General features: G+C 37.8%; 2 protein-coding genes across 6 annotated transcripts in view; one reads left to right on the plus strand and one right to left on the minus strand.

Moving 5' to 3' along the window:
* The window catches only part of RPS6KB1 (ribosomal protein S6 kinase B1), an 89,870-nt gene that overhangs the window by 44,339 nt on the left and 19,232 nt on the right, over positions 1-26,299 (plus strand). For 2 of the 3 annotated variants that reach the window (XM_058704315.1, XM_058704318.1), the window contains exon 15: positions 14,202-14,249. In XM_058704315.1, the coding sequence (XP_058560298.1) occupies positions 14,202-14,249 (48 nt within the window). Of the gene's footprint in view, positions 1-14,201; positions 14,250-15,501; positions 17,137-26,299 lie in introns of those variants that run through there. The other variant, XM_058704317.1, reaches the window with a different exon arrangement.
* On the minus strand, positions 821-12,740 carry RNFT1 (ring finger protein, transmembrane 1). 3 transcript variants are annotated; one of them, XM_058704329.1, is made up of 10 exons: positions 12,581-12,740; positions 11,260-11,469; positions 10,334-10,791; positions 10,068-10,144; positions 8,917-9,017; positions 7,280-7,433; positions 6,664-6,822; positions 5,486-5,551; positions 2,353-2,454; positions 821-1,715 (listed from the first exon to the last, which is right to left on the minus strand). In XM_058704329.1, the coding sequence occupies exons 3-10, from the start codon at positions 10,734-10,736 to the stop codon at positions 1,581-1,583; spliced, it is 1,197 nt and encodes a 398-aa protein (XP_058560312.1). In that variant the 5' UTR covers positions 10,737-10,791; positions 11,260-11,469; positions 12,581-12,740; the 3' UTR covers positions 821-1,580. The 3 variants fall into 3 exon arrangements, with proteins under 3 accessions (XP_058560312.1, XP_058560313.1, XP_058560311.1); XM_058704330.1 differs by lacking the exon at positions 11,260-11,469 and having other exon boundaries at positions 10,439-10,791; positions 12,581-12,739; XM_058704328.1 differs by lacking the exon at positions 11,260-11,469 and having other exon boundaries at positions 12,581-12,739.

Genomic DNA, 26,299 nt, shown 5'->3' on the forward strand with positions numbered 1-26,299 from the left:
GAAATAACCCATGTAGTAAGATGTTATTCTTGTGTTCATGATAGGAATTCAACACACCTCTTTCGCACCCAAATTCTAATCTCAAATTGTCTTTCTCACCTATCTCCTACTGTATACCTAAATAACTTGCCTCACCACAGTCAAGAAGGTGATTTAAGGCCAAATAAGCTTGTTTCAATATTTGCAACTGTTCTCAAATTAGATAATAGATTTAAATATGTCCTCACTGAATAGAAACAGTTGTACTTATAACCTGGCAGTATTTACCTATAGCAAAAATAGTTACAGGCTTTCTAATGTTCTTGTGTCAATTTGGGTGGCCATACAGGCAAGAAAGTGGCTTTATCTGTAGCTGGTTGGTCACTATCCTTATATTAATCCATATTCTAGTTCAGACTTTGTCTTAATACTGCCAGATTTGTTTTCTACCTCCCAGCTCCTCCTTTCCAGTATCTTTTCCTTGGGTGCAAACTGATTAATGGTAATTGAAAAAATGGGCAGAAGTTATACTCTAGATGTAACTAGCCTTTCATACTTCTGTTATAGATTTGATTCTGCCTTAAAGGTTTCATGGGGAGAGAGAAAATGCCTCATTCCCTTTTCCATTACCCTGCACAAATACCTAGAGGCAAACAAACCACACTATCCAAAACTTTTGGTGCAAGCCTCTGAGTGCAAACTTTAATCTCCCAAGTAACAGTGACTTAAGCATAAGATTCCAAAACTCTTTGGAGAAGATTAGTTATAAGGGGAATTCTTTTGTAAGAGTTTGAGTGGGTCTTATTTGTCATATTATTGAAATCATCAGTGGAGCCAGCTATTTGTAATTCATGTCAATTATTTTAATAGTTACTTCAAGATAGTTCATGGCACTATACAAAAAGCAAGATCATGAACATTAAAGCTGACAGAAGGATTGTATGTATGAGGTCCACAAACAATGAGTTCAAATAATCTATTCTCGATTGCTGATCATCTTACAGAGAACAATACAATATTAAAATATATCATCCTCAGTAAATTTAATCTTCACTTAGAAAATCTGATTGTTTACAGGTAAAAAATAGTATTTAGAACTTTCATTTAAAAATACAAACTTTATGCAAATTTAAGAATTTTTAGAATGGGAATTATAAAAGTCAATGCTAAAGAAAATTCTACTTTCAGATAATGTGTATCTTAAAATATTATGAAAAATATTCTTTATTCTGAAAACAATGTCAGGAAAGAATACCTGAGTTCCTCCAAAATCACTAGTTTTAGTTACCCAATTGACATTTTGGTAACATTAATGAGAAAACATTCACAATTTAACACTGCAACCACCTGTCAAATAATTAGGACAGGATAAATGTTCCATATTCATTAGGTCGAACATTACTTACATATTTTTTAAAACATAAGGTTCTTTAATCTTTTGATAAATTAGATTACACACTTAAGTCTTACTATAATAGTCTAAAATCATTTGGAAACATTTTCCTTAATGTCTAGTCCTGAAAACCCATTCTAATGTCTTTATCAATTGTCAGTGTAACCAAATAAAATTAGTGTTTTGTGGCCTTCATAGTTTATACAACTTAGTATATCTGAAGGTGGGATGAAGTGGCTCCATCTTTCCATTTGTTTATATGGTCTGAGATGACAGTTCTGCACAGTGGACATGTTTTCTCTCGATTAAACCATAAGGTAATGCATTCTTCACAAAATATATGCTGTAAAGGAATTAAGAATTAGATTTTATACTTAACATTTTAATTTTAAAATCATCACATTGCAAAGAATCATACTTTAGAGCTGAAAGGAATTTTGGAGAGCACTAATCCCTTCATTTTACAAATGAGAAAACAAAGTACGACATTCAAGAACACAAAGCGGTATTAGTGGTAGAGCCACTAGTGTTCTTTTGACTATACTATTCAACTACTTTTAATAAGATATAAGCTATCCCTGGGTAATAACTTTAAGATCAAGTATTATGACCTCCTGTCTTAAAGTGTTTGAGAATAACTGCCATAAAGTATAGGAAAGGGACTTACACGATCCAATAACAAATGCTGGTATTCTTAAAGACTAGTAACCAGTTGTTAAGAGTAGCCTGTTTTCAAGTCATTTTCGTATCCAGTCTGCCATCTGAATTATTTTTCCCCCACATACCCTCCTCTGCATACAAATCATTAGAACATAAGGAACAAGGTTTAGCTAATCTAACAAACCCCTGATTATAGGGAAGAAATTTCTAGTATGTGCCCTGAATGCTACTTTATGCTAAACATTGCAGATTTTTCCTTGTAGCTAACATAAATATGACAGAGAAATGCTGTATTTGGTATGCTTAACAAATCTACTTACCTGACAGATGAGCAGAACTGGTTTTTGAAATTCAGCTTGACATACTGAACAAATATCATCCACATCTGAACACTGTCTCTTGCTGGCAGCCACTCCGTAACTCTGTGAAGATAAAAAGTTCTGTTTATCTACAAATCTTTCTTTCCTGTTCCTCAAATACATAGGTGATGCTGTATTTCTCAAATCTCCCTTGAACTAGGCATTTGAAAACTCTGCCGAAGGATACAAACATTTCAAAACTGAACTACGTATGCAGAACCATGTGTGTCTTGGATTGCATGCACCAAGATGAACTCATTAGATACACAATAGGATCTTGGAAGATGGTTAGATTTATTGGATTCCCACATGATAGTGCTAGAAATTCAACGGACTTAAGAGACTAAGCAATCTGAAATATAATTACTATAAAATCTACATTCATGTATTGTGTGGGTGGCCCATATTGCCAAATAACCCACATATTACCTACAGCAGTGGTTCAAAAGAGTCCATTCAGAGCTTGGCTGCCTGAATGTAAGTCATGTGGAGATAGCTTTAAAAATAGATTTCTGTGCTCCACACTGGAGATTGACTCAATAGGTCCAAACATACTGTTATAATAAGACCCAGGAGTCTAGTATTTTAAAGTTCTCTAGGTGAATTGAACGTAAAGAAGTTTTGGGGACCACTGAACATGTCCTGTTACTGAATTTAAAAATAATTTGAATTGTCATCCTTAATTATCACAAGTCAGAGAACACTTAGTACTAGGAAAAAATAAAATTTTACAAAAGAACCAGTATTGCAAAATGTCACAGACAGAGTTGTACTGTCAAAACTAACAGACTAACACAATTTCTTAAATTTTCTTTTCTCCTACTACAGTCCTTAAAAGTTCTTGATCTGTTTAAGATCTTAATAACTTCCTCACCAAATTCAATAGAATGTAGTCATTAACTAGACGTGAGAAGATTTTACAAATGAGATCACCTTTTTGTAGAAATGAGGAAAGGGTGGCTGAAGAGAAGTAAGTACACCCAAGTTCAGTTATGGTAATGAGAGCAAAGCATGACTTGACTCAACAACCTAAAGCTAGGATCTAAACTTCTTTCACTAAATACTGAGAGTTAACAAAATCAAACTAAAATTCAAAGGATAAAAATATTTAAAAGTAAGATTTCTGTTTTGGGTCTGGTGATGTTCAAGATTCCAGAAACAAATCAGGATACTGATGGATGATCCTGGTGCCAATTTACCTTCATTAAAATGTCATTTAGCAGAGTACACTGCAGATACAGAAGCTGACAGCTTTTAAAACAGCACTCCTTGGGCACCTGGGTGGCTCAGTCAGTTGAGTGACTCTTGGTTTCGGCTCATGTCATGATCTCATGGAGGTCGAGCCCCACATGAGGCTCTGTGCTGACAGTGCAGAGCCGGCTTGACATTCTCTCCCTCTTTCTCTGCCCCTCCCCTGCTCGCTCTCTCAAAAATAAATAAGCTTAAAAACAAAACAGCACTCCCATCTGGGATTTTGCAGACTCCCTTCAGGTGAAGACCTCTCTTAATGGTGATTGCCATTTCTCTGGCAAAGTTAAGGAACATGTGTATATGTGTATTCCTGAGAGACTCAAGAATAAATCAAAGAGTATCAATGACTATGATTTCTCTTTATGCCTTACAGAGAAAGAACATCAAAGTATTTTAGCACAAGCGTTACTAAATTATAGTAAAATGGTTGGTACTCCTATAATCAATTGAATAAACTCCATCAAAATGGAATTCTCAATTTTATTATATCTTGTCTAAAGAGAGAAGTCTGAATAGGATGCAGCAAAACTTGTTATTAAATTACTAGCTCTAGGGGCACCTCGCTGGCTTAGCTGGTTGAACGTGCACCTCTTGATCTTGTAGTTGTGAGCTCACTTTAAAAATGAAAAACATTACTAGTTCTATCTAGCCAAAGAGTGTCCACATATAGGTACTGAGAACCTTTGAGACTACTAAATAGCAAATGAGCCTCTCTCTGCAATTTGTAACATCAGTGGAATCACGTAATAATCAGGTTTATAGTTGACACTGGAGTCTCAACTTATTGTTAAATAAATGAGAACTTACTTGAGAACTTGTGCATACAGAATTGACTACTGGTGGGGAAATTTTTTCAGTAAGAAAATTTCAAGGGGTATTTTTGGTAATGAGTTTTTCTCAAATTAACAATGAGCACTCTTACAGGAGCTGAATAAGAACTTAATGGAAGTACACAAACCCACCACTTGTGAATTTTTTAAAAAGGAAGAGGAACAAAAGTTCATGACAAGATTTTTATGGGAATGTATATAAATCCTTACATCAAGTGATTTGAAGGGCAAGAGGCATATTCAAAAATATAGGCACTGCATCAACTATCAGGTAGTTGTCAACATGCAAGTCATAGAGGGGTGTCTGGATGGCTCAGTCACTTAAGCATCCGGCTCTTAATTAGGCTCAGGTCATGATCTCAGGGTTCCTGAGATCAAGCCTGGCATCAGGCTCTATGCTGATAGCACAGAACTACTTGGGATGCTCTCTCTGTCCCTTCCCCATATCCACACATGCTTCTCTCTCTCTCTCTCTCTCTCTCTCTCTCTCTCTCTCTCTCTCTCTCTCTCTCTCAAAATAAGCATTAAAAAAAAAAGGAACTGATTATAGCCCCATGTGCCAGAGTACTAAAAAAGCATGTAATTATGAAATCCACACCTTTTTTTTTTTAAAGTAAGCTCTACACCCAACATGGAGCTTGAACTCAAGAACTAAGATCAAGAGTCACATGCTCTGCAAACTGAGCCCACCAAGTGCCCCATGAAATCCATACTTGTAAAATTTATGAACTAAAACATTTTTATAATGAAGAAAGGTAGGGGCGCCTGGGTGGCTCAGTCAGTTGAGCAGTTAACTTCAGTTCGACTTTGGCTCAGGTCATGATCTCATGGTTTGTGAGTTCGAGGTGCGTATCAGGCTTGCTCTTGTTAGTGCAGAGCCTAGTTCAGATCCTTTGTTCCCCCTCTCTCTCTGCCCCTGCCCCACTTGCACTCTTTCACTCAAAAATAGATAAACCTTAAAAAAAAAAAAAAAAAAAGGTAAAAAGTGTTTTTAACTGATAAAAAGTACTTACTGGTCGTGTAAAAAATATTCGCAAAACCCGTCGGAAAGTTCTCAGATGTCCAAAAAAGTCCAAAAGCTGAAAGAGGAAGTAAGAATTCCTGAATTCAAAGAGCCCTATCTGTTAAACCTAGAGGGGCACCAGGGTGGCTTGGTCAGTTAAACGCCTGACTTTGGCTCAGGTCACAATCTGGAGATTAATGGCTTCAAGCTCCCCATCAGACTCTGTGCTGACACCTCAGAGCCTGGAGCCTTCTTCTGATTCTGTGTCTCCCTCCCTCTCTGCCTCTCCCTTCTTCTCATGCGCATGCTCTCTCTCTCAAAAATATACATCAAAAGGCACCTGGGTGGCTCAGTTGGTTGAGTGTCTGACTTTGGCTCAGGTCATGATCTCATGGTTCTTGAGTTAGAGCCCCACGTGGGGCTCTGTGCTGACAGCTTGAGCCTGGAGCCTGCTTTGGATTCTGTGTGTGTGTCTCTCTCTCTGCCCCTCCCCCACTCATGTTCTGTCTCTCAAAAATAAATAAATGTTAAAAAAAAAATTTTTAATCTATACATATACATTAAAAATTTTTTTTTAAAAACCCCAGAGATTAAAGCTCAAATCCCATCATATCAAATACTGGTATTAACGTAATGCTCATTGCGTATTCACTTCATTGTAAATATATTTAAAGTCCAATTATGGAATATTTTACTCCATTTACTGATTTCAGCCAACTTTTTATCTTCCACTCCTCTCCACCCATTTGCCCATCCTCCCATCCCTTTTATAGATTTCAGCCAACTCTTGACCAAAATGAAGTACATGTGAATAGAGTTACAATTTAGTTAAGACAAATATAACTGTCAAAGACCAGGCACTTTTAAAGTAGCTTTTTAAAAGTTTCATATTAATTTGAGGGGAGGAGGATAGTATTTTTGTGTATGACAGATGCTACTGTTGGGGATGAATATGTTCTATTCTACCCATGCTATCTGGAGCTCCACTGTCCCAATTAAATGTAAGAACCACTAGATTAAGATAAAGACATATATTTCCATTTTTCCATTTCTAAACAGATACAGAACCTGTCATTACTTCAAACTAGTGATATAAACTATAAGACAGTCAAGGGGAAAAGCAGTAGTATGTAAAATCTGTCATCATCATATGAATCATACAATGACAAGATTTATAACATTACCTACTTTTAGTATGAGGTAGAGTAAAGCCAGCAATATCCCAAGACTCCGTCTAGTCACATTACCAAACTCCCCATAGCTTATAAAGTAACGAAACCAAACTGGTATGGGAACAAAAGTTCGGTAATACTGACATAATTCTTCTAAAAGCATATACCAGTAACCCTAAAAAGAAAGGAAAAAGAAAACAGGGCTATATAAGCTACTTACATAGCACAAATATTTCATATTGGATTGAGATCATCATGAGTACATAGCACAACTCAATTATAAAATTTTTACTGAATATGAGAAAAAACACATGAAAAACTGCCTGTAGTCAGTTATAAATAACTAATTGATAAAGCCCTGGAGGAGAATGGAAGTACAATCTAAATAGTATTTTTCTATATGTGATGTGAGGATTATTCTGAAGCAATGTAATTCTGATTTTACAGAATTTGGAATAGATTATTTAAGTTCAGGTCTTTGAACAAATGGTCTCTAGTCTAAGGTAATACAGATAATTAAAATTAGGTTATTTAGGAAACTGAAAAGTTATAAAAGAGTCATTTCAACAAAGACTAAATAGTATTAATGTGGTTTGCTAATATTGTTCCAATAAAACATGTTGGTTTCTTACCTTGGATTTAAAAGGCATGATGAAAGAAGGCATCAACAAAATAAGGCATTTTAAGCCCATGAAGAGGAATTTCAGAATGAAGTCTGTAATTCCAACAATCCAAAGTACTTCCCAGAAGCTTGAATGGTCCAAAGTAGGATTTAAAAAAATTAAGCTACCAAGAGAAAAACATCAAAACTTACCAAAACAATATACAAAGGTCAAGTTTTGATAGGGGTTTTAAATTTGCTACCAAGTATTTTACTTTGATATGTAAAAAATGTGAGTTTGGCAAGATGTTAGAGTTCATGTAAATAAAATGGAAGATCATTTTGCTTAAAGGGACTTTTCAAATGTTTGAATTTCAAATCTTTCCTCCATAGAATAAAGAAAAAGAACAGTCTTTCTAGCATGTCATGGCTGGAAAGCTACCCTGTAATCTAAAGAATTCACTAAATACTAGACGTCCACCATTCTCTTCTCAACCAATTCCAATCAGGGTTCCATCTCCTTTCCACTGAATTGGTTTTGTCAAGATCACCAATTCCTTCTGTCTTGCTAAACTCAAAGGTCACTTCTCGTTTTCCATCTTCCCTCCCTGAATTATTTTCTTCTTAGACTTCTAACATCACACTTTCCTAGTTATTCTCATTATGTAACTGATGGTTCCTTAAATATCCTTTGCTGCTCCTCCTCTGATTAATGTCCAGTCCTGGGCCCTCTCCTCTGTCTACACTTTCTTTCCCTGATTAGTCTTCATGAATTCCATGGTTTTTAGGTCTATCAACCATCTGCTGGATACCACCAAAATTTAAAGCCCTAACTTTGACAATGAGCTCATGACATATAGCTACAATCACTTTAAGAGTTCTACATGGCCTCTCAAACTTTACATATTCAAAGCAAAACTGATCTTCCCCTCAAAACCAGTTCTCTTTCCAGTCTTTCCTAGCCCATAAATGAACCACCACCCAGCCAGTTGCTAAAACTAAATCCCAGGGGTCATCCTGGATTCTTACCTCCCATCAACACACCCAATCCAATTTGAGTGGTATTGGTTCCCTCTATACACTGTTTCCTAGATTTGTCCCATCTCTCCCAACTCCGCTAAAACCAGGACTTCTAATCATCGGATTAAAGCTAAAAATTAAGAACACTTCCATCTGACCTGGAAATTTAACAACTATCCTTTAGTAAGTCTTCTTGCTTCTAGAAACAAAGATCATGTGTTCTTACCCACCCCGCCCCCCCCACAAGTAACTAAGAGAAGTGACAGACATGTTAATTAGCTTGATTGTGATAATCATTTCACAATGCATACATATGTCAAAACATCATGTTTACATCCTGAATACATACAATTTTGTCAAAAATAAATAAAAATTTTAAAAGACCACCACCAACACCTAACGGTGTTTAAAACCACTGATTATATAAGTAAAAATTTAAGTATCGAAAACTAAAATAGTACCTGCTATGAGCCAAGGCACTTAGTATACAAATCTGAGTAAGTCACTTAGAGCTATTATCTTGGAAGGAGAGGGACCGGTAAAAATTGAACTCTAACAATAAGTATGTGTAAGTTAAGATATATACAAAGTGCTATGGAATAAATTTTTACATAAAAAATATGATTGTGTATTTGTACCTCAAATTACCTGTAATAAAGTGACTGAGAATGAAAAGTGTAATATAAAAGAACAGAAGATCCTGCTAAGAATACCAGTAACCAAGCACACTGAATCTTGGAGCACCTTTCCTGAAAAATAAACAATTTTATAATTTGTTATTATGAATTATGCCAGAGTTATAAATATTTAACTATTTTACTTTAATGACTAATTTGTGAACTTAGAACATTTTAGTAGATTAATCTTAATAAAAATATAGTTAAATTGTACATCATTGCACTCTATGAATCTTTAGTGAACAGAACAGAATATTTAAACAAATTTTTAAATTACAGTTTTCTTCACTATATAAAAACAATACTCACATTACCCAGGTTTCAAAGAAGCCAAATCTACAAAATGACATAAAAGAACCATCCAAGTACAAACTTTACCTCTACTGCTCCCTATTTTTGCCTCCCTGACAAAACCGAACTTTAAAAAATACTAGGTTGTCAGGACTTACAAAAATAACTAAAAATTTTCAATTCAGTAATATTTTAACAAGGTAATTTGTTATTAATCTTACTTTTAAAATTGTCTTAATTACTAGTTTAATTTAAACCCTGAATTAAGTTTTTATGGTTTGGTAGATTCTAACTACAAATATCCAGGTCAGAATACAGATACAGCCCTTTAAAGTTGCTTGAAGGTGAAATTTTATAAACGAATCCTATTTTTTCCGGTAATGTATATGACTAATAATTTATAATTTATATTATGGAAAAACTTCTTGGGCATAATTTTCTTTAAAAAAGGGAGCCCTAATAGTTCGATACCCATTCAATGTACATTTTATTGAACTATTTTAGATCTTCTAGGGTAACAGGTGAAGTTTTTAATGATGGTAAAATTTACTCAAAATATGAAGGCACTTAACAAATCAGATCAAATAGTGCATTCTAAACCTTTTAATCTTATCTAGTTTTTCTATCAGGGATTCAACATACAAAGAAAATAAGGTGAAACAATTTATCAGGACAGATCATTTAGATAACAAAATTTAATATATCATGGATGCTATAACATGTTTGTCAAGAAAATGATCTTAATTCCTATTTCTCTCAAAAGTGAGTATATAATTAATTGTACAGAGAGAAACATTTAATGTTTTTTTTTAAGTTACTTGTTATACTTACTCTTAGAAAAACCTGATTTACAATGCTTTTGTTTGCATACATAAAAGTTGTAAGCAGCCCAATTCCAAGAGAAATTCCTGTTAGGAAATAAGTTCCAGTTAATTGAAAGAAAAAAAAATCCAAGAGTTAACACAATAACATGAATTTACAGGAAACATACAATTTTCAAAGCTAACAAAATACAGAGGTTCAAGGAGATTACCAATAAGGAAATAAAATTAACTGAATTTAGCAATGAAACAATGCAATGTTTTATTATACCCTACCTGTTATATGCTGCATAACAAGTTTGACACCCAGAATCAAAATATATGGAAGACTTTTGTGCAACCACTTGAAGAGATATCGGAATTCTGAGAAAGAGCTACTACCATGATCTCCAGACTCTGTGGCAGTATCATCAGACTGCCTTGCTTCATTGTGGGAGTGACTCCGTAAGCGACTATGTATACATCCATGAGTACAGCTATGGACACTTGACCTTATATTTCTGGAGCTTGGATTTTCAGCACATTCTTTAGGTATGGAGTTTATCTGGATATGAACATCTCCAGAATGAAGACAAGAACCTTCTCCTGTCAATCTTGTATGAACACACTGGGAAGCTGAGGCATCCTCACTGCCTGCAGCTCCTGGAGGGCTGTGCAGTTGGCTACAGTTGGCTTGCATGACCCTTGAATACTTTTTCTGTGATCCAGATTTCTTTGCTTCAGGGCTCGGTCTCCTAAAAATAAAAAATCAGAAAATATTCTAAGTGAACAATTAAATACAGGCAATATATTGTTCAGTAGGAATCCTTTATTCACTACAGGACAGGCCAACAGTCCCAGTAGATGAATTATCTTCAGGTTATCTATCACTTTTAACTAGACATCTCTCCTCCCTTAATGTCAAGGCTCTGCTGCAGTACTCAAACTATTTTTTAGGGAACATCTGCTACAAAAAAAATTGAGCTTCAGATGCCCCCTTCTCTAATGACAGAAGGAAACAGCAAAATAGTCAAAGTATAGGTGCCCAGCAGATGTTAATAATGTACTAATACTCATTCATACTTGGATACTTCAGGACATTTACTCTGCCCAACTGAAGCAGTTTCATCTCCGGTGGAGATTCTACATTTCCTAAGAGTAAACAGTATTTTTTAATGCTTTGAAAGGCTAAGGAGAAAAAAAAAACCATTAAATCTTAATGCCTTTTAAAGTATCATCATGGATGGGGCGCCTGGGTGGCTCAGTCAGTTGAGCGTTGGACTTCAGCTCAGGTCATGATCTCATGGGTTCATGAGTTCAAGCCCTGTGTTGGGTTCTGTGCTGACAGCTCGGAGCCTGGAGCCTTTTTCGGATTTTGTGTCTTCCTCTCTCTGCCCCTCCGCTGCTCGTATGCTCTCTCCCGCTCTCTCTCGCTTTCAAAAATAAACATTAAAAAAAATTTTTTTAAGTATCATCATGGAGAACTAATAAACATTTCACTTAAGTGACCTACAGATTTGCGTTTATGCTGAAATAGCTTTCCCAAGGCTGAAAAGATTTCTAATGATTAATACCAAAAGTATTACCTTCCCCCAGAAAAGAATGCTACCCAAACACCTTTAAATTTGGGACACTTGGGGAGTCGCTATGTAATTGCCAGGTAGGTAACTCTTTAGTCTGTGTAAAGATCATTATATAGTCTGCCCATTAAAAATGCCACCATTGGGGCGCCTGGGTGGCTCAGTCGGTTGAGCGTCCAACTTCCGCTCAGGTCATGATCTCATGGCTTGTGAGTTCGACCCCGTGTCGGGCTCTGTGCTGACAGCTCGGAGCCTGGAGCCTACTACGGATTCTGTGTCTCCCTCTCTCTCTCTGCCCCTCCCCCACTCACGCTCTGTCTCTCTCAAAAATAAATAAACATTCAAAAAAATTTTTTTTTAATTAAAATAAAATAAAATAAAAATAAAAATGCCACCATCACTGGGGGTTGGGAGGTGGGAAAGAAAAAGGACACTGGCAGGAAAGGATCCCTAAATTACCAGTGTGGCAGTCTTCGAAGATGCCAGAGTCGTAATGACAGCAGACGACACGCTGAGCCTTATCCCTGACTGCCGTTTTTATAGGAGGAAGCTAGGATTAATGTCAGGATATGTTCTGCCATTCTATTTCTTTCTGAAGTCTAATTTTTTTTTTTTTCCAATTACTGTATGGTGGTGTGGTTTTTAAATGATTTTCACTAAAGCCTTTCACCGATGCTCTGAAGCCACAGGTGCTATTTATTCCCTCAAACCTCTGAAGACTGACGTTGGACGGGACAATTTCTGTATATTTTCCCATAAATAAAAACGTAGAACCTTCCCACTTTCCTCCAAGCACAAGCAAGAAGGGCACGAAAAAGTAAGAAAAATAAACGCACAAAACTCTTCCGGAATCCCCAGGACAGAGTTTTCCACCCACGTTCGAGCTTCGAGTACCTCACTTACTCCCCCAGAGCCCATTCGCCTTGGCCCCTCGCTTCCTCGGCCCGCTTCCCCCAGGCCTTACCTCTCATGACGAAGAGTGAACGGTACTCCCGGCAGCGACTGTGGGGACAGCGGGAGACCCCTCCTCGAGGCCTTCGGTCAAGGCCATCACCTTCAAACCCCACCACCGGCAAACCCAACCGAGCTCGCTGGTGGCGGCGGCGCGCGCGCTCCCCGGACGTCCTCACGCGCGCGTGCCCGCTCCCCGCGCAACGCGTCCTAGGACTGGCTGCGCCAGCGACGCCGCCTGTGGGTGGTGGCTGTGGAGAGGAGTGGGTGCTGCCTGGGGACTTCCTGCAGGCGTCTGCATTAAACAATAAGCGGTCGTCACCTATGTGCGTGTTTCTGTGTAATCCGCCACATGCCTCAGAGATCTGGACGTTTTGAGATTAAACATATTTTGGCTTCGGGAACCTGCTCTCAGAGGAGAGGCCTGACGGTGGTGGTTGCCCTAGGCCGGCCCCAGCTCGTCCCGTGGGGTCCTGGGCGCCTCCCCTCTGGAGGCAGGCCACCCCCTGGTCCGCTTCGCGCTCATCTCCTGGGACCTGAGTTGGAGGAGCCACGTCTGCAAGGGGCTCGGGCGTCTCTAGAATAGCGGGGCGGAGCGAGAGCTTTCGGGTTTGGCGAGCTTAAGCCCTAACAGAGTTGTGGCTGGGCGGTGAAGTTTTAACTGAACTGGGTTTTCGTTACTATCCTAAAGTTGCACTGTGTGAACTAGGCTCTGCCAAAATCCGAGCAGAGAAGCAAAGAAGTCGGAAAGAGATTTGGCGGTGGAAGTGGGAGATTTAAAAACGGTCTTGTATGAGGTATAATAGGAACTCTGCTATTTTCGCTATAAGTTCTAAAATGAAAAGTTTTTTTTAAGAAAAAGCTTAAACAAAACAAAAGAAACGGAAAAGCCCACCTCTTGAGCCCTGGCCAAAATGATATTAAATGTATTCCGTGAATCTCCCCCATCTCCTCACAGCGATCAAAAGCCTTTACATTCTGAACCGAAAGCGTTTTACCTTTAATTTATAGAAATTGACGTCAAGTAAATAATAGTCTTTCTCCAGTCTCGAAATTAAATATTCCATACCATGTGCACTGAACTTACTTGGCAAGGGCTTTTTTTTCCTCACTACAAGAGACAATAAATGTGCACATATATATGTTATGAGTTGACCATCTAGTGGAAAAAGTGGTACTTTGTCTTTTTATTGGTCACTACCTGATTTAAAATCATTCACAACTTTGCCCAAGTTAGTTTAGTGGTTTGTACTTTCTGAGGCTCCTTAATCATGAGCTTCTTTGCACTCTTTTTTTTCCTGTATCAGAATACAACTGAGTCCAGTGTTTAACCTCACTTATGCACTTTGAGGCTGTAACATAAATCAGATTAGTTCTATCACCAAACTATTTGCCTTGGTTAGAGAGGCACTCTGTACTCCCCCTTCCCCCCCCTCCCCTGCCATTGGCATTAGATCTGCTTCTTACTGTTGATTAAGATACTGGGGTGTGTGTGTGTGTGTGTGTGTGTGTGTGTGTGTGTGTGTGTGTGTTTTAAACAAAAGTCTTCCTGACAAATTAGGTTTCTGGGTCAGTAAGGCTGTCTTAGCCCATTTGAGCTGCAAAGCTATAAACAACAAATTTATTTCTCACAGTTCAGGAGCCTACGAAGTCCAGCAAGGTTCTGGCAGATTTGGTGTCTGGTAAGTACTTGTTTCCTTCAGTATCCGTTTCCTAGTCTTTTTGCTGTGTCCTCATATGGTGGAAGGGTGGAAGGAGCTCTTTGGAATCTCATTCGTAAGAGCTCTGCCCTCATGACGTAATCACCTACCTTCACCTCCTAATACCATCACATTGGGTGTTAGGATTTCAATGTATGAATTTTGCAAAGGACACAAATACTAGGACTGTAGCAAAGGCTGAGGGCCAGGTTCTGGACTGCAGTGAATTTTTCAAGGAGACTTATCTGTGTATATATTCTCTCATTCCAACAACAATACAACATGGATATTTTTACTTTAAACTTTAAAATGTATGATAATTTAGGGAAAGAGAAAGAGAGTCAGTCTTACTTAATCCAGCTATAGCTACAATGTGGCATCAATCTGTTTTAGTACATTGATAGTTTTAGTACATTAGGTACATTTTAAATTTAGTACATTTATACACCCCACTGTTAAATTCTCATTTTAACATATTCATAACACATTACAGATGTATTAGTACAGATTGAAAGTTTAGTATACTTGGAACTACATTCTACTCAAACAACTTCACTGAAAAGTAACGTTTGAAGAAGAGTACTGAATTGATGACGATATTTGACAATGAAAGACTTATCTCATAAATTTTCTTTCCACTAGCATCTAGAATGTTGGAAATGAATTAATTAAACAGCATTTAATGAGTACTTACTGTCAATAATTGTTCTAAATGTTGGAGAGATAGATATTTTAAAAGGTATAGTCCCTCTCCCACAGTGAAGTAAGTAGGTAAACAAGACTCTAAACAAATAATTATAGTGTACTGGAATAAACACTATAATTGAGGGTTGTAGGAGATGCAGTGGAAGCAAGAAATGGAGCATTTAACTTTGTCAGGCAGGACCTGCTTCATTAAATTTGTGGTGTTTGAGATGAATCTTTAAGAATGTGTTGAAATTTGGTAGGATACAAGCAGTAACAGGACATTCCAGATAGAAACAACATTAGGTGGAAAGGCATGTTATTGAAATACTATGCCCCTTTGAAGGACTTAGTTTTTTGTTTCTGAAAGAGTAGGGTGCATATGAGGGAATAGTAAGAGTAAGTAACATTTTAATAGTAAGAGTAAGTAAGATTTTGTGGATCTCGTTTAGGAATTCATTCCATAGTTTATTCTAATGGCAAAAGGAAAACTATTGAGTTTTAAGCAGCAGAGGTTTTTTATGTTTTTTGTTTTTATTTGTGTTTAGAGAGAGAGACAGAGCATGAGTCTGGAAGGATCAGAGACAGAGGGAGACACAGAATCTGAAGCAAGCTCCAGGCTTCGAGCTGCCAGCACAGAGCCCGACATGGGGCTCGAACCCACAGACCACAAGATCATGACCCGAGCCGAAGACAGTCACTTAACTGACTGAGCCACCCAGGCACCCTGAAATAGTAGAGTTTTGTGACAAGATTTGCATTTTCTGAAAAATTCACATGCTGATCATTTATAGCAATACAAGCTCAGGAGATTATTCCGAATAGTTGGAAGTAGGAGATGAGAAGCTCTTAAACTCCTCAGTAAAATGGGATTCATGAGATTGGAGGGGTTAAAAGAAGATAGAATCATAGAATCAATAGGATTAAGTGTAAATTGTTGCAGTTATGCCCTCCTTCTCAAGCCAATTGTTCATGCCCACCTATTCCATACTCTTGGGTAGTCCCCTCCCAGACTGACTAACTCATGTGACTTGCTGTGGCCATTGGGATAATAGCAGTTGTAATTTAGCAGGGACTTGAAGGATGTTTGCACATTTGGGACTTGCCGTTTTATTGTTGACGACCCTTCTGCCACCATGTAATCAAATCAGTTTCGCTTCCTAGAAGATGAAGGACCACTTGGAGAGAGGCCCCAAGTGTCCCACCTATCTCAACCTTCCCATTTGAGGCCCCAAACATATGTGTGAGGCCATCCTAGACTGTCCAGCCCCAACTAAGATGGTTCAGACCAGAAGAATCAGCTAGTCAACCCACAGAATCACAGGACATAATAAATATTTACTTTTAGCCCTCAGATTTGGAGCAGTTTGTTTCATAACAAAAGTTAACTGATACCCTAAACAACCACGTAGATGTGGATTGGATAAGAAGTCATCTAAGATGAATCTCTCCTTTGTAGCTTGAGTGGGTGGATAAATCAATATTGGAAAGCTATGAATATTAGAACAAGTAAATTGGTGGTATTACCAAAGGTAATGAGAAATATGTATTTTTAAAGACAAGTTTTGGGAGGGATAACAATAAATTCAGTTGTGGAAATAGAATCTTAGGAGTTCTTGGAATATACAGGTGAAGATATCCATTGACTGTGATATAAAGATCTGGAGATCATAACTTTGGAGTAAAAGCTGTAGCTTTGAATGACATTGACCAATTCTCATTTATTAGTTTTGGGAGCTTTCTTTGTAGATTCCTTAATATTCTGTACTTAGACATTGTTGTCTATTACCAGATACAGCTTCTAACTTTCTAATCTGTATGCTTTTTATTTCTTATTGTGTTGGTTTGAACTGCCATTACATGTTGAATAGGAATGGTGAGAGTAGATGTCCTAGTCCTGTTCCTGATTTTAGGGAGAAAACAGGAAAAATAGTCTTTTACTATTAAGTGTTACCTATAGTTTTGTTTTTTTTTTTTTGTAGTTAGGGAAGTTCCCTTCTTTTCTTAGATTACTAAGAGTTTTTATCATGAATAGATGTTGAATTCTGCCAAATGCTTTTCCTGCCTTTATTGAGAAATCAGTTTTTCTTCTTTAGTCTGTTAATATGATGAATTATGTCAGTTAATTTTTAAATGTTGACTCAGCCTTGCATTTCCAGAATAAAACACATTAGGTTGTAGTATATTATCTTTTTCACATGTTGCATTTTTTTTAAACTACTATTTTTTTTTTTAATTTTTTTTTTCAACGTTTTTTATTTATTTTTGGGACAGAGAGAGACAGAGCATGAACGGGGGAGGGGCAGAGAGAGAGGGAGACACAGAAGCGGAAACAGGCTCCAGGCTCTGAGCCATCAGCCCAGAGCCTGATGCGGGGCTCGAACTCACGGACCGCGAGATCGTGACCTGGCTGAAGTCGGACGCTTAACCGACTGCGCCACCCAGGCGCCCCTTAAACTACTATTTTGTGGTGGATTTTTGCATCTATGTTTATGGGAGGTATTGCCTTTCTTATAATGTGTTTATCTGGCTTTGGTAACAGGGATGTGTTTCTGAATTGGAAATGTTTCCCCTTTTCCTGTTTTCAGAAAAGGTTGTATAGATTTAGTATTATTTCTTACACTATGATTTGGTAGATTGATGGTGAAGCCACTTGGCATATAATTTTCTTTATAGAGAAGTTTTAAATTACAGATTTAATTGCTTTAATATTTACAGGATTATTCAGGTTATGTATTTCTTCCTAAGTGAGCTTTGGCAATTTGTGCCTATGGATGAATTGTGTAATATTCTCTTAAATATCTGTAGTGTCTGTGATGATGTTACCCTTTCATTCCTAATTTTGGTAATTTGTGTCTTGTTTTTGGGGTTTTTTTTTTTTTGGTCAGTATAGCTAGAAGTTTCTAGATTTTGTTAGTATTTTCAATAAAATTTGTTTTATTTTGGTATTACTTCTTTTTCTCTGTTGTTTTCCTATTTTGAACTTTACTGATTTCTGCTCTTTATTATTTCTCATTTGTTTTGTATTTACTCTTTATATGGTTTCTAAAGGTAGAAGTTTGTTTGTTTGTTTTTAAGTAGGCTTTCTGCCCAATGTGGGGCTTGAATTCATGACCCTGAGATTAAGAGCCTCATGTTCTATTGACTTAGCCAGTTAGGCACCCCTCTAAAGGTAGAAGTTTAGATCATTAATTTGGGATCTCAAATTGGTTTCCATACAACACCCAGTGCTCATCCCAAAAGGTGCCCTCCTCAATACCCATCACCCACCCTCCCCTCCCTTCCACCCCTCATCAACCCTCAGTTTGTTCTCAGTTTTTAAGAGTCTCTTATGCTTTGGCTCTCTCCCACTCTAACCTCTTTTTTTTTTTTTTTTCCTTCCCCTCCTCCATGGGTTTCTGTTACGTTTCTCAGGATCCACATAAGAGTGAAACCATATGGTATCTGTCTTTCTCTGTATGGCTTGTTTCACTTAGCATCACACTCTCCAGTTCCGCCCACGTTGCTACAAAGGGCCATATTTCATTCTTTCTCCTTGCCACGTAGTACTCCATTGTGTATATAAACCACAATTTCTTTATCCATTCATCAGTTGATGGACATTTAAGCTCTTTCCATAATTTGGCTATTGTTGAGAGTGCTGCTATAAACATTGGGGTACAAGTGCCCCTATGCATCAGCACTCCTGTATCCCTTGGGTAAATTCCTAGCAGTGCTATTGCTGGGTCATAGGGTAGGTTTATTTTTAATTTTCTGAGGAACCTCCACACCGTTTTCCAGAGTGGCTGCACCAGTTTACATTCCCACCAACAGTGCAAGAGGGTTCCCGTTTCTCCACATCCTCTCCAGCATCTATAGTCTTCTGATTTGTTCATTTTGGCCACTCTGACTGGCGTGAGATGATATCTGAGTGTGGTTTTGATTTGTATTTCCCTGATGAGGAGCGACGTTGAGCATCTTTTCATGTGCTTGTTGGCCGGGATCTTATTTTTTGACATGAGCATGTAATTTTATGCATTTCCTTCTAAGCACTGCTTTGGCTGAAGCTCATAAATTTTGATATGTTGTATTTTTATCTGAATTCAGTTCAAAATATTTTCTAATTTCCCTGTGTTGTCGTCTTTGACCCATGGGTTACTAGAAGTGTGTTAATTTTCAAATATTTGTGATTTTTCTAGATATCTTTCTGTTATTTGTTTCTCATTTAATTCTGATATATTCAGTGAATGTACTTTCTATGATTTCAATTCTTTAAATTTTGTATTATGACCTAGAATATGATATGTCTTTTTAAAAATATTTTATTTTTAAGTAATCTCTACATCCAACATGGGGCTGGAACCCCAAGATCAAGAGTCACATGCTGTGCCAATCAAGTCAGCGAGGCACCCCTAGAATATCATATGTCTTAGTAAATGCTCCAGGTACACTTGAAAAGAATATATCTTTTGCTCTTGTTAAGGTAGAGTGTTCTACAAATGTTTTAGGTCAAGGTGGTTGATGGTGTTGTTCAGGTCTTCTCAATCTTTGCTGACTTTCTGTCTACTTATTCTGTCCATTGCTGAGAGAAGTCTCCGGCACCTGGGTGGCTCAGTTAAGCATCTGACTTGGGCTCAGGTCATGATCTCACAGTCCATGAGTTCAAGTCCCACGTTGGGTGAGCTCTAGTCCCACTTCAGGTGAGCTCATGCCCTGCTTCAGATGAGCATGGGCCCCACTTTGGGTGAGCATGGGTCCTTCTTTGGGTGAGCATGAACCCCGCTTCATATAAACATGAGCCCCGCTTCAGGTGAGCCCCACTTCTCTCTCTCTCTCTCTCTCTCTCTCTCTCCCCCTCTCTCTCCCTCTTTCTCTCTGCTTACTTGCATCCCCTATGTCTCTCTCTCAAAAAAAAAGAAACATTGAAGTCTCCAAGTATAATAATAAATTTGTCTGTTTATCTTTCCAACTCTTTAGTTTTTGCTTCATGTATTTTGAAGATATATATTTTTATAATTTTTGTAACGTTTATTTATTTTTGAGACAGAGACAGAGCATGAATAGGGGAGGCTCAGAGCGAGAGGGAGACACAGAATCCGAAGCAGGATCCAGGCTCTGAGCTATCAGCACAGAGCCTGACACGGGGCTCAAACTCACAGACTGTGAGATCATGACCTGAGCCGAAGTCGGACGCTTAACCGACTGAGCCACCCAGGTGCCCCTGAAGATGTATTTTTAGGTCCATACACAATTACAATTTTTTTTCACACTTACAATTCTTATGTCCTCTTGGCAAATTGATCCTTTTAACATTGTTTAACATTGTATAATATCCCTCTTTATCCATGGTGATACGTAGCAGCTCCACTTCTTTTGACTAGTGTTTTTCCCATCCTTTTACTCCTAATCTATCAATAGGTTGCTTATTTTATTTTAGTTGAATCTTAAAAAAAAAAAAAAAACCTCATTCTGACAACTTTTTCTTTTAATTGGTATGTTTCGACTATTTACATTTAGTGTAATAATTGATGCTGTTGGACTTAGGTTACCCTTTTATTAATTGTTTTCTGTTTGTGTCTTCTTTTTAATTTTTCTCTTTCACCTTTTCTGCCTTCTTTTAGATTGTGTGGATACTTTTAGTATTCCATTATAATTTGTCTATTAGTTTTTTGGTTATTTGTTTAAAAAAATTTTTTTTAATGTTTATTTATTTTTGAGAGAGAGAGAGAGAGAGTGTGTGAGCAGGGGAGGGGCAGAGAGAGAGGGAGACACAGAATCTGAAGCAGGCTCCAGGCTCTGAGCTCTCAGCACAGAGTCCAACATGGGGCTCAAACTCATGAGCTACAACATCATGACCTGAGCTGAAGTCAGCCACCCAACCAACTGAGCCACCCAGGTGCCCCTGGTTATCTGTTTAGAAACACTTTTTCATTTTCTAATTTTTAGTTGTGGTAAAATACACATAACATAAAGTTTACTATTTTTAACTATTTAACTATTAACTATTTTTAGGTGTATAGTTCAGTATTGTTAAGTATATTCACACTGTTGTGCAACCATTCCTCAGAACTTATGCATCTTGTGAAACTGAAACCCATTAAGTAATAACTCCCCATTTTCCTTCTTCCCAAGCTCTGGCAAACACCATTCTATGTTCTGTTCCTATGAATTTGACTCCTCTAGATACATCATACAAATGGATTTATACAGTATTTGTCTTTGTGACTGGCTTATTTCACTTGGCATAATATCCTCATAGTTCCTTTATGTTGTAGCAGGTATTAGAATTTACTTCCTTTTTAAGGCTGAATAATAATCCACTTTGTATACTACATTTTGTTTATTCATTCATCTGCTGATGGACACTTGGTTCCTTCCACCTTTAGGCTATTTTGAATAATCTGCCATAAATATGGGTATACAGCTATCTCTTTGAGATTCAGCTTTCAGTTATTTTGGATATACCCCAGAAGTGGAATTATTATATCAATTTTTAATTTTTTGAGGAACTGCCATACTGTTTTCCTTAGTAACTACACTATTTTACATTATCTCCAACAGTATACCAGAATTTTAATTTCTCTACATCTTCACCACACCTGTTATTTTTTCCCTTCATTTCTTCCCTCCTTCCTTTTTAAAATAGTAGCCATTTTGTTAGATGTGAGGTGATATCTCATTGTTGTTTTCTTTTATACAGCTTTATTGAAATATAGTTGACATGTAATCATTATGGTTTGATTTGCATTTCCATAACGATTAATGATGTTGAGCATCTTTTCTATGCTTATGTTAGCCATTTGTATATGTTTTTGGAGATAATTGTTTTTAATGGTTCTTTTAATGATTATACTATACATCCCTAACCTTTCACAGTTTACTTCAAGTAAAATGTCAGAATCTTATATCCATATAGGTGCCTTTGTTTTCCTCCCTTCTGATTATCATGTTGATTGCATTTCTGTCATTTGAAAACTACATCAAATGATGTTATAATTTTTGCTTATAATAGTCATACAAATTTTAGAGAAATTTAGTGAAAAAATAGTCTTTTATATTTATCTACCTATTTAGATTTATTTTGCTTTTCTTTCATTCCTAAAGTTCTAAGTTTTCTTCTTAAGGGAATCTTAGGGAATCAAAAGGGTATCATTTCCCTTTATCTTGAAGAACTTCTATTTCTATTAGTGCAGGTCTCCTGGAAATGTATTCTCTTAGTTTTCCTCATTCTTATAATGTTGTTACTTTCATTAATGAAAGATACTTTGGTTGGTAACTAATTTTGGTTAGATAGTTTCAGCATTTTACAGATACCTCATTGTTTTTACTCTCCAAGGTTTCTAATGAGAAACCCATAGTCATTCAAATCTTTGTTCCTTTGTATGTTATGTCTTATTTTCCTCTAGCTGGTCTCAAGATTTTTTTTATCTTGAGTTTCTAGCAATTTTTGTTGTTGTTTAATTGAGGTATAATTGACATATGACATTATTGTTAGTTTCAGGTGTACAACGCAATGACTCAGTATTTGTATATCCAGCAATTTTATAATGATGTCTTTGGGAGTGGTTTTTTGTGAGTTTATCCTGTTTGAGATTCACTCAGATTCAAGAATCTCAGTGGATCTGTAAATTTACATCTTTTACCAAATTTTGTGGAGTTTTTGGTAATTATGTCTTCAACAACATTTTTTTTGTGTGCTCCAATCTCTCCTACAGTAGGTTGACTAATGGCTACCAAAGGATATCAAGACTTAATCCTAGAACTTAAAATATTACTTTATTTGGAAAGTGGGTCTTTGCTAATGTAATTAAGTTAGGGATTTTTGAGATAAGGCAGTTACGTTGGATTTTTTAAGTGGGCCCTAAATGCCATCACAAGTGTCCTTATAAGAGAGAAGCAAAGGAGGTAACACAAAAAGGAGAGGGCAGTGTGAAGATGGAGTAGAGGGAGAAATGACCACAAAAGCTAAGGAATGCTGATAGCTACCAGAAGCTAGAAGTGGGCAAAGAATGGATTCTCTCCTAGAGCCTCCAGAGGAATTGCAGCCCTTCTGACACCTTAATTTCAGACTTCTGGCTTCCAGAACAGTGAGAAAATGGTTTCTGTTGTTTTAAGGCACATAGTTTGTGGTAATTTGATATAGCATCAACGGGAAAGTAATATACCTCCAATGTACCTTTACATAGAAACTAATGCCCCTTTCTGGAACTCCAGTGAATGGATGTTAGACCATGTGATATTGTCCCACAGGACCCAGAGGCTGTCTTCATTTTCTTTTCAATCCTTCTTCCCCCCTCTATTCTTCAGACTAGATAGTTTCTGTTGGTCTATCTTCAAGTTCCTCTATCACCTTTATCCTATTATTGATCTTATCCAGTGAAGTTTTTTATTTTGATATATTTCTCAGTTTTATAATTTCTATTGGTTTCTTTTCCATAATTTCTTTTTCTCTGCTGAGAACTTCTGTCTTTCCATTTTTTTTTTTTTTAATTTTTTTTTTTTTTCAACGTTTATTTATTTTTGGGACAGAGAGAGACAGAGCATGAACGGGGGAGGGACAGAGAGAGAGGGAGACACAGAATCGGAAGCAGGCTCCAGGCTCTGAGCCATCAGCCCAGAGCCTGACGCGGGGCTCGAACTCACAGACCGTGAGATCGTGACCTGGCTGAAGTCGGACGCTTAACCGACTGCGCCACCCAGGCGCCCCTGTCTTTCCATTTTTAAGCATGTTCACTTCTATCTTACAGAGCATAATGATAACAATGTGATATAATAACAAATATATATTTGGTTTCTGCCCCTGGTTCCTGATAGAGCTTCTAAAACCATTTTAATTTCCTGACCGATGGGAATGATAGGAATATCTTACACAGAGGTTTAAACCCTTTGGAATTTCCTGGGTGATAGGAGCATCCTTTGTTCTAATGAGGTGACTCTTGGTTAGCTCCTGGATAGTTTCAGGATTGGGGCTGGTCATCAGGAATACCAAGCCATGATTAGTTTAGTCCTTTCAGTCCTACCCTCCATCCTCAGGAAAGGGAAGAGAAGATGGAGACTGAGGTAACAGTGAATCATACCTACATGATGGAGCCTCCATAAAAATCCCTAAACTACAAGGAGAGCTTCCGGGTTGCTGTACACATCCACTTGCCAGGAAGGTGGTGTATCATGTATCCATGTATCCCATGGGAGCAGATGCTCCTACACATGGGACCTTTTTAGATTTCACCCTGTTTACCTCCTCATCTGGCTGCTTGTATTCATTATAACATCCTTTATAAAAAACTGGTAGACATAAGTAAATCTGTCCTTGAGTTTTGTAAGCCATTCAAGCAAATTCCTAATTCTGAGGGGATGATTATAGGCCCCCTTAACTTTGTAGCCAAGTCAGACAAAAATCTGGGCCCCTTGGGGACTCACTCATTACTTGTGACTGGCATCTGAATTGAGGGTAGTCTTATGGGACTGAGTCCTTAAGTCTGTGGAGTCTGACATTAAGTTATAGGATACCCAGTAGTTATCCAGAGTTGGAAAATTAGGTGATGTGCTTAAAAAAAAAAATCTTCATACACTTGGTGTCAGAAGTGTTCTGTGGGCAGAGAAACAGTTTTTCCTTTAGTTGGTGTTAGAGAAATGAGATTTGCTAAAATGGCCCTTAGCTCAAGGAAACATGTGGTGTATGAAGAGAAAGGATGAAAGGATGGGGATGAGGAACCTCTGATCCCAGGATGGCTACCTAATTACCCATGGTATGAAACTGCAGCTGCTGGGGCGCCTGGGTGGCGCAGTCGGTTAAGCGTCCGACTTCAGCCAGGTCACGATCTCGCGGTCCGTGAGTTCGAGCCCCGCGTCAGGCTCTGGGCTGATGGCTCGGAGCCTGGAGCCTGTTTCCGATTCTGTGTCTCCCTCTCTCTCTGCCCCTCCCCCGTTCATGCTCTGTCTCTCTCTGTCCCAAAAATAAATAAAAAATGTTGAAAAAAAAATTTAAAAGAAACTGCAGCTGCACTGCAATCAGTTACTAAAGGTAAAAATTACCATTGGAATTTAGAAATGATGGTAGACCCAACCCCTGTAGAGTTGGCTTACTGTGGATATGTAAGGAAATGCAAAATAATAAGAAACATATTAACTGTACAATCCCTTGGTTATTGTTATCTGTAATATCTAAAGTGAAAGAAAGTATGGTTAGGCTTTGATGCTAGACCAAGCTCAGATTTTGATTGGTGTGAGCTTCGTCCACTAGCCTCAGAGCTGCCCACAAAGGGAAAAAATATGCCAGAACAAAAGAAATTGCCTCTAATACCTCTGGTTGCCAACAAGGTAGTCAACATGGGGGGAAGGCAAAACCAAGAAACTACTGAGAACAGTGGGTATAGTGTAGGACTTGTCTCATTTTGTAGGTCAGTATCATCAGCTTTCTGAAGAACCTTTACTCAAATGGATTGTAAGAGTAACTAAATTAGGAGAAGTATCTTTGGTTTTAAATACTGCTGAGTGGAAGAGTTTGTTTGGGCTGGTACAGGACCCAAAGCTCACTGTTAAACAATCACAGATGGCTATACGTGATTCAGACACACAGGTGGTTATTCCCAAGGGAACATTCATCCTGGTGGACTGGTTAAAAGCCACTGTGAAGTGTGTTTGTCTGAGAAAGCGGGGGACTGTCTAACTCCTCCTATAATTGCCAAGTGGAACCAATCCCAAATGAAGCAGCTGATGTGCTTTGTATGCAAGCCATGTGGGACTGGATCTATGATGACTGGTATATTCACTTGATGAATATGCTCATTACTCAAGTTATGGTAGATGCTGTGATTAGGGAGGCCTCTGTTGTAGGGGCACTCCATGTAACTTTACCGTTGCAAAAATCAAACAACATGATGAAAAGTCCTATCAGATTTGCTGTATGAGCTTCCCAGTGTAAGTTTTACTGAAAACAAGATCTTTAAAGTAATTAACAAGAAAAGCAGGGAAAGACAGAGGGGAGAGTCAGGGGACTTGTCTCAGCAGAGTGGAAGTTTATGGATGGTTATTGAGAAAAGGGAGGAGTGTGGTGGACACTGATGATGTTGAAACAAAGGTGTTGATACAGCACTATCAAAGTTGGGTGGACCAGTGGGATTCCCTATTAGTCCCTCAATGTTGAAAGGCCCCAAACAAGTCTGCTTCATTTACCTCAGTATGGAGGAACTTAAAAAGCTAGAAGGTATAGATTACAATGAAAAACCCTACACAGAATTGCTTGGGGTGATGGTTAGCTGTATTAATCAGGGTGAAGATTTAACTCTAGGGGCCCAAATCCTCTGGCCTGACCCCTGAGGCCATATGAACTTGTGTGGGTAACGTGATCAGGGAATAGAGAAATTTCT

Source organism: Neofelis nebulosa, chromosome 16 (genome assembly GCF_028018385.1).
Source record: "Neofelis nebulosa isolate mNeoNeb1 chromosome 16, mNeoNeb1.pri, whole genome shotgun sequence".
Classification (NCBI taxonomy): Eukaryota; Metazoa; Chordata; class Mammalia; order Carnivora; family Felidae; genus Neofelis; species Neofelis nebulosa.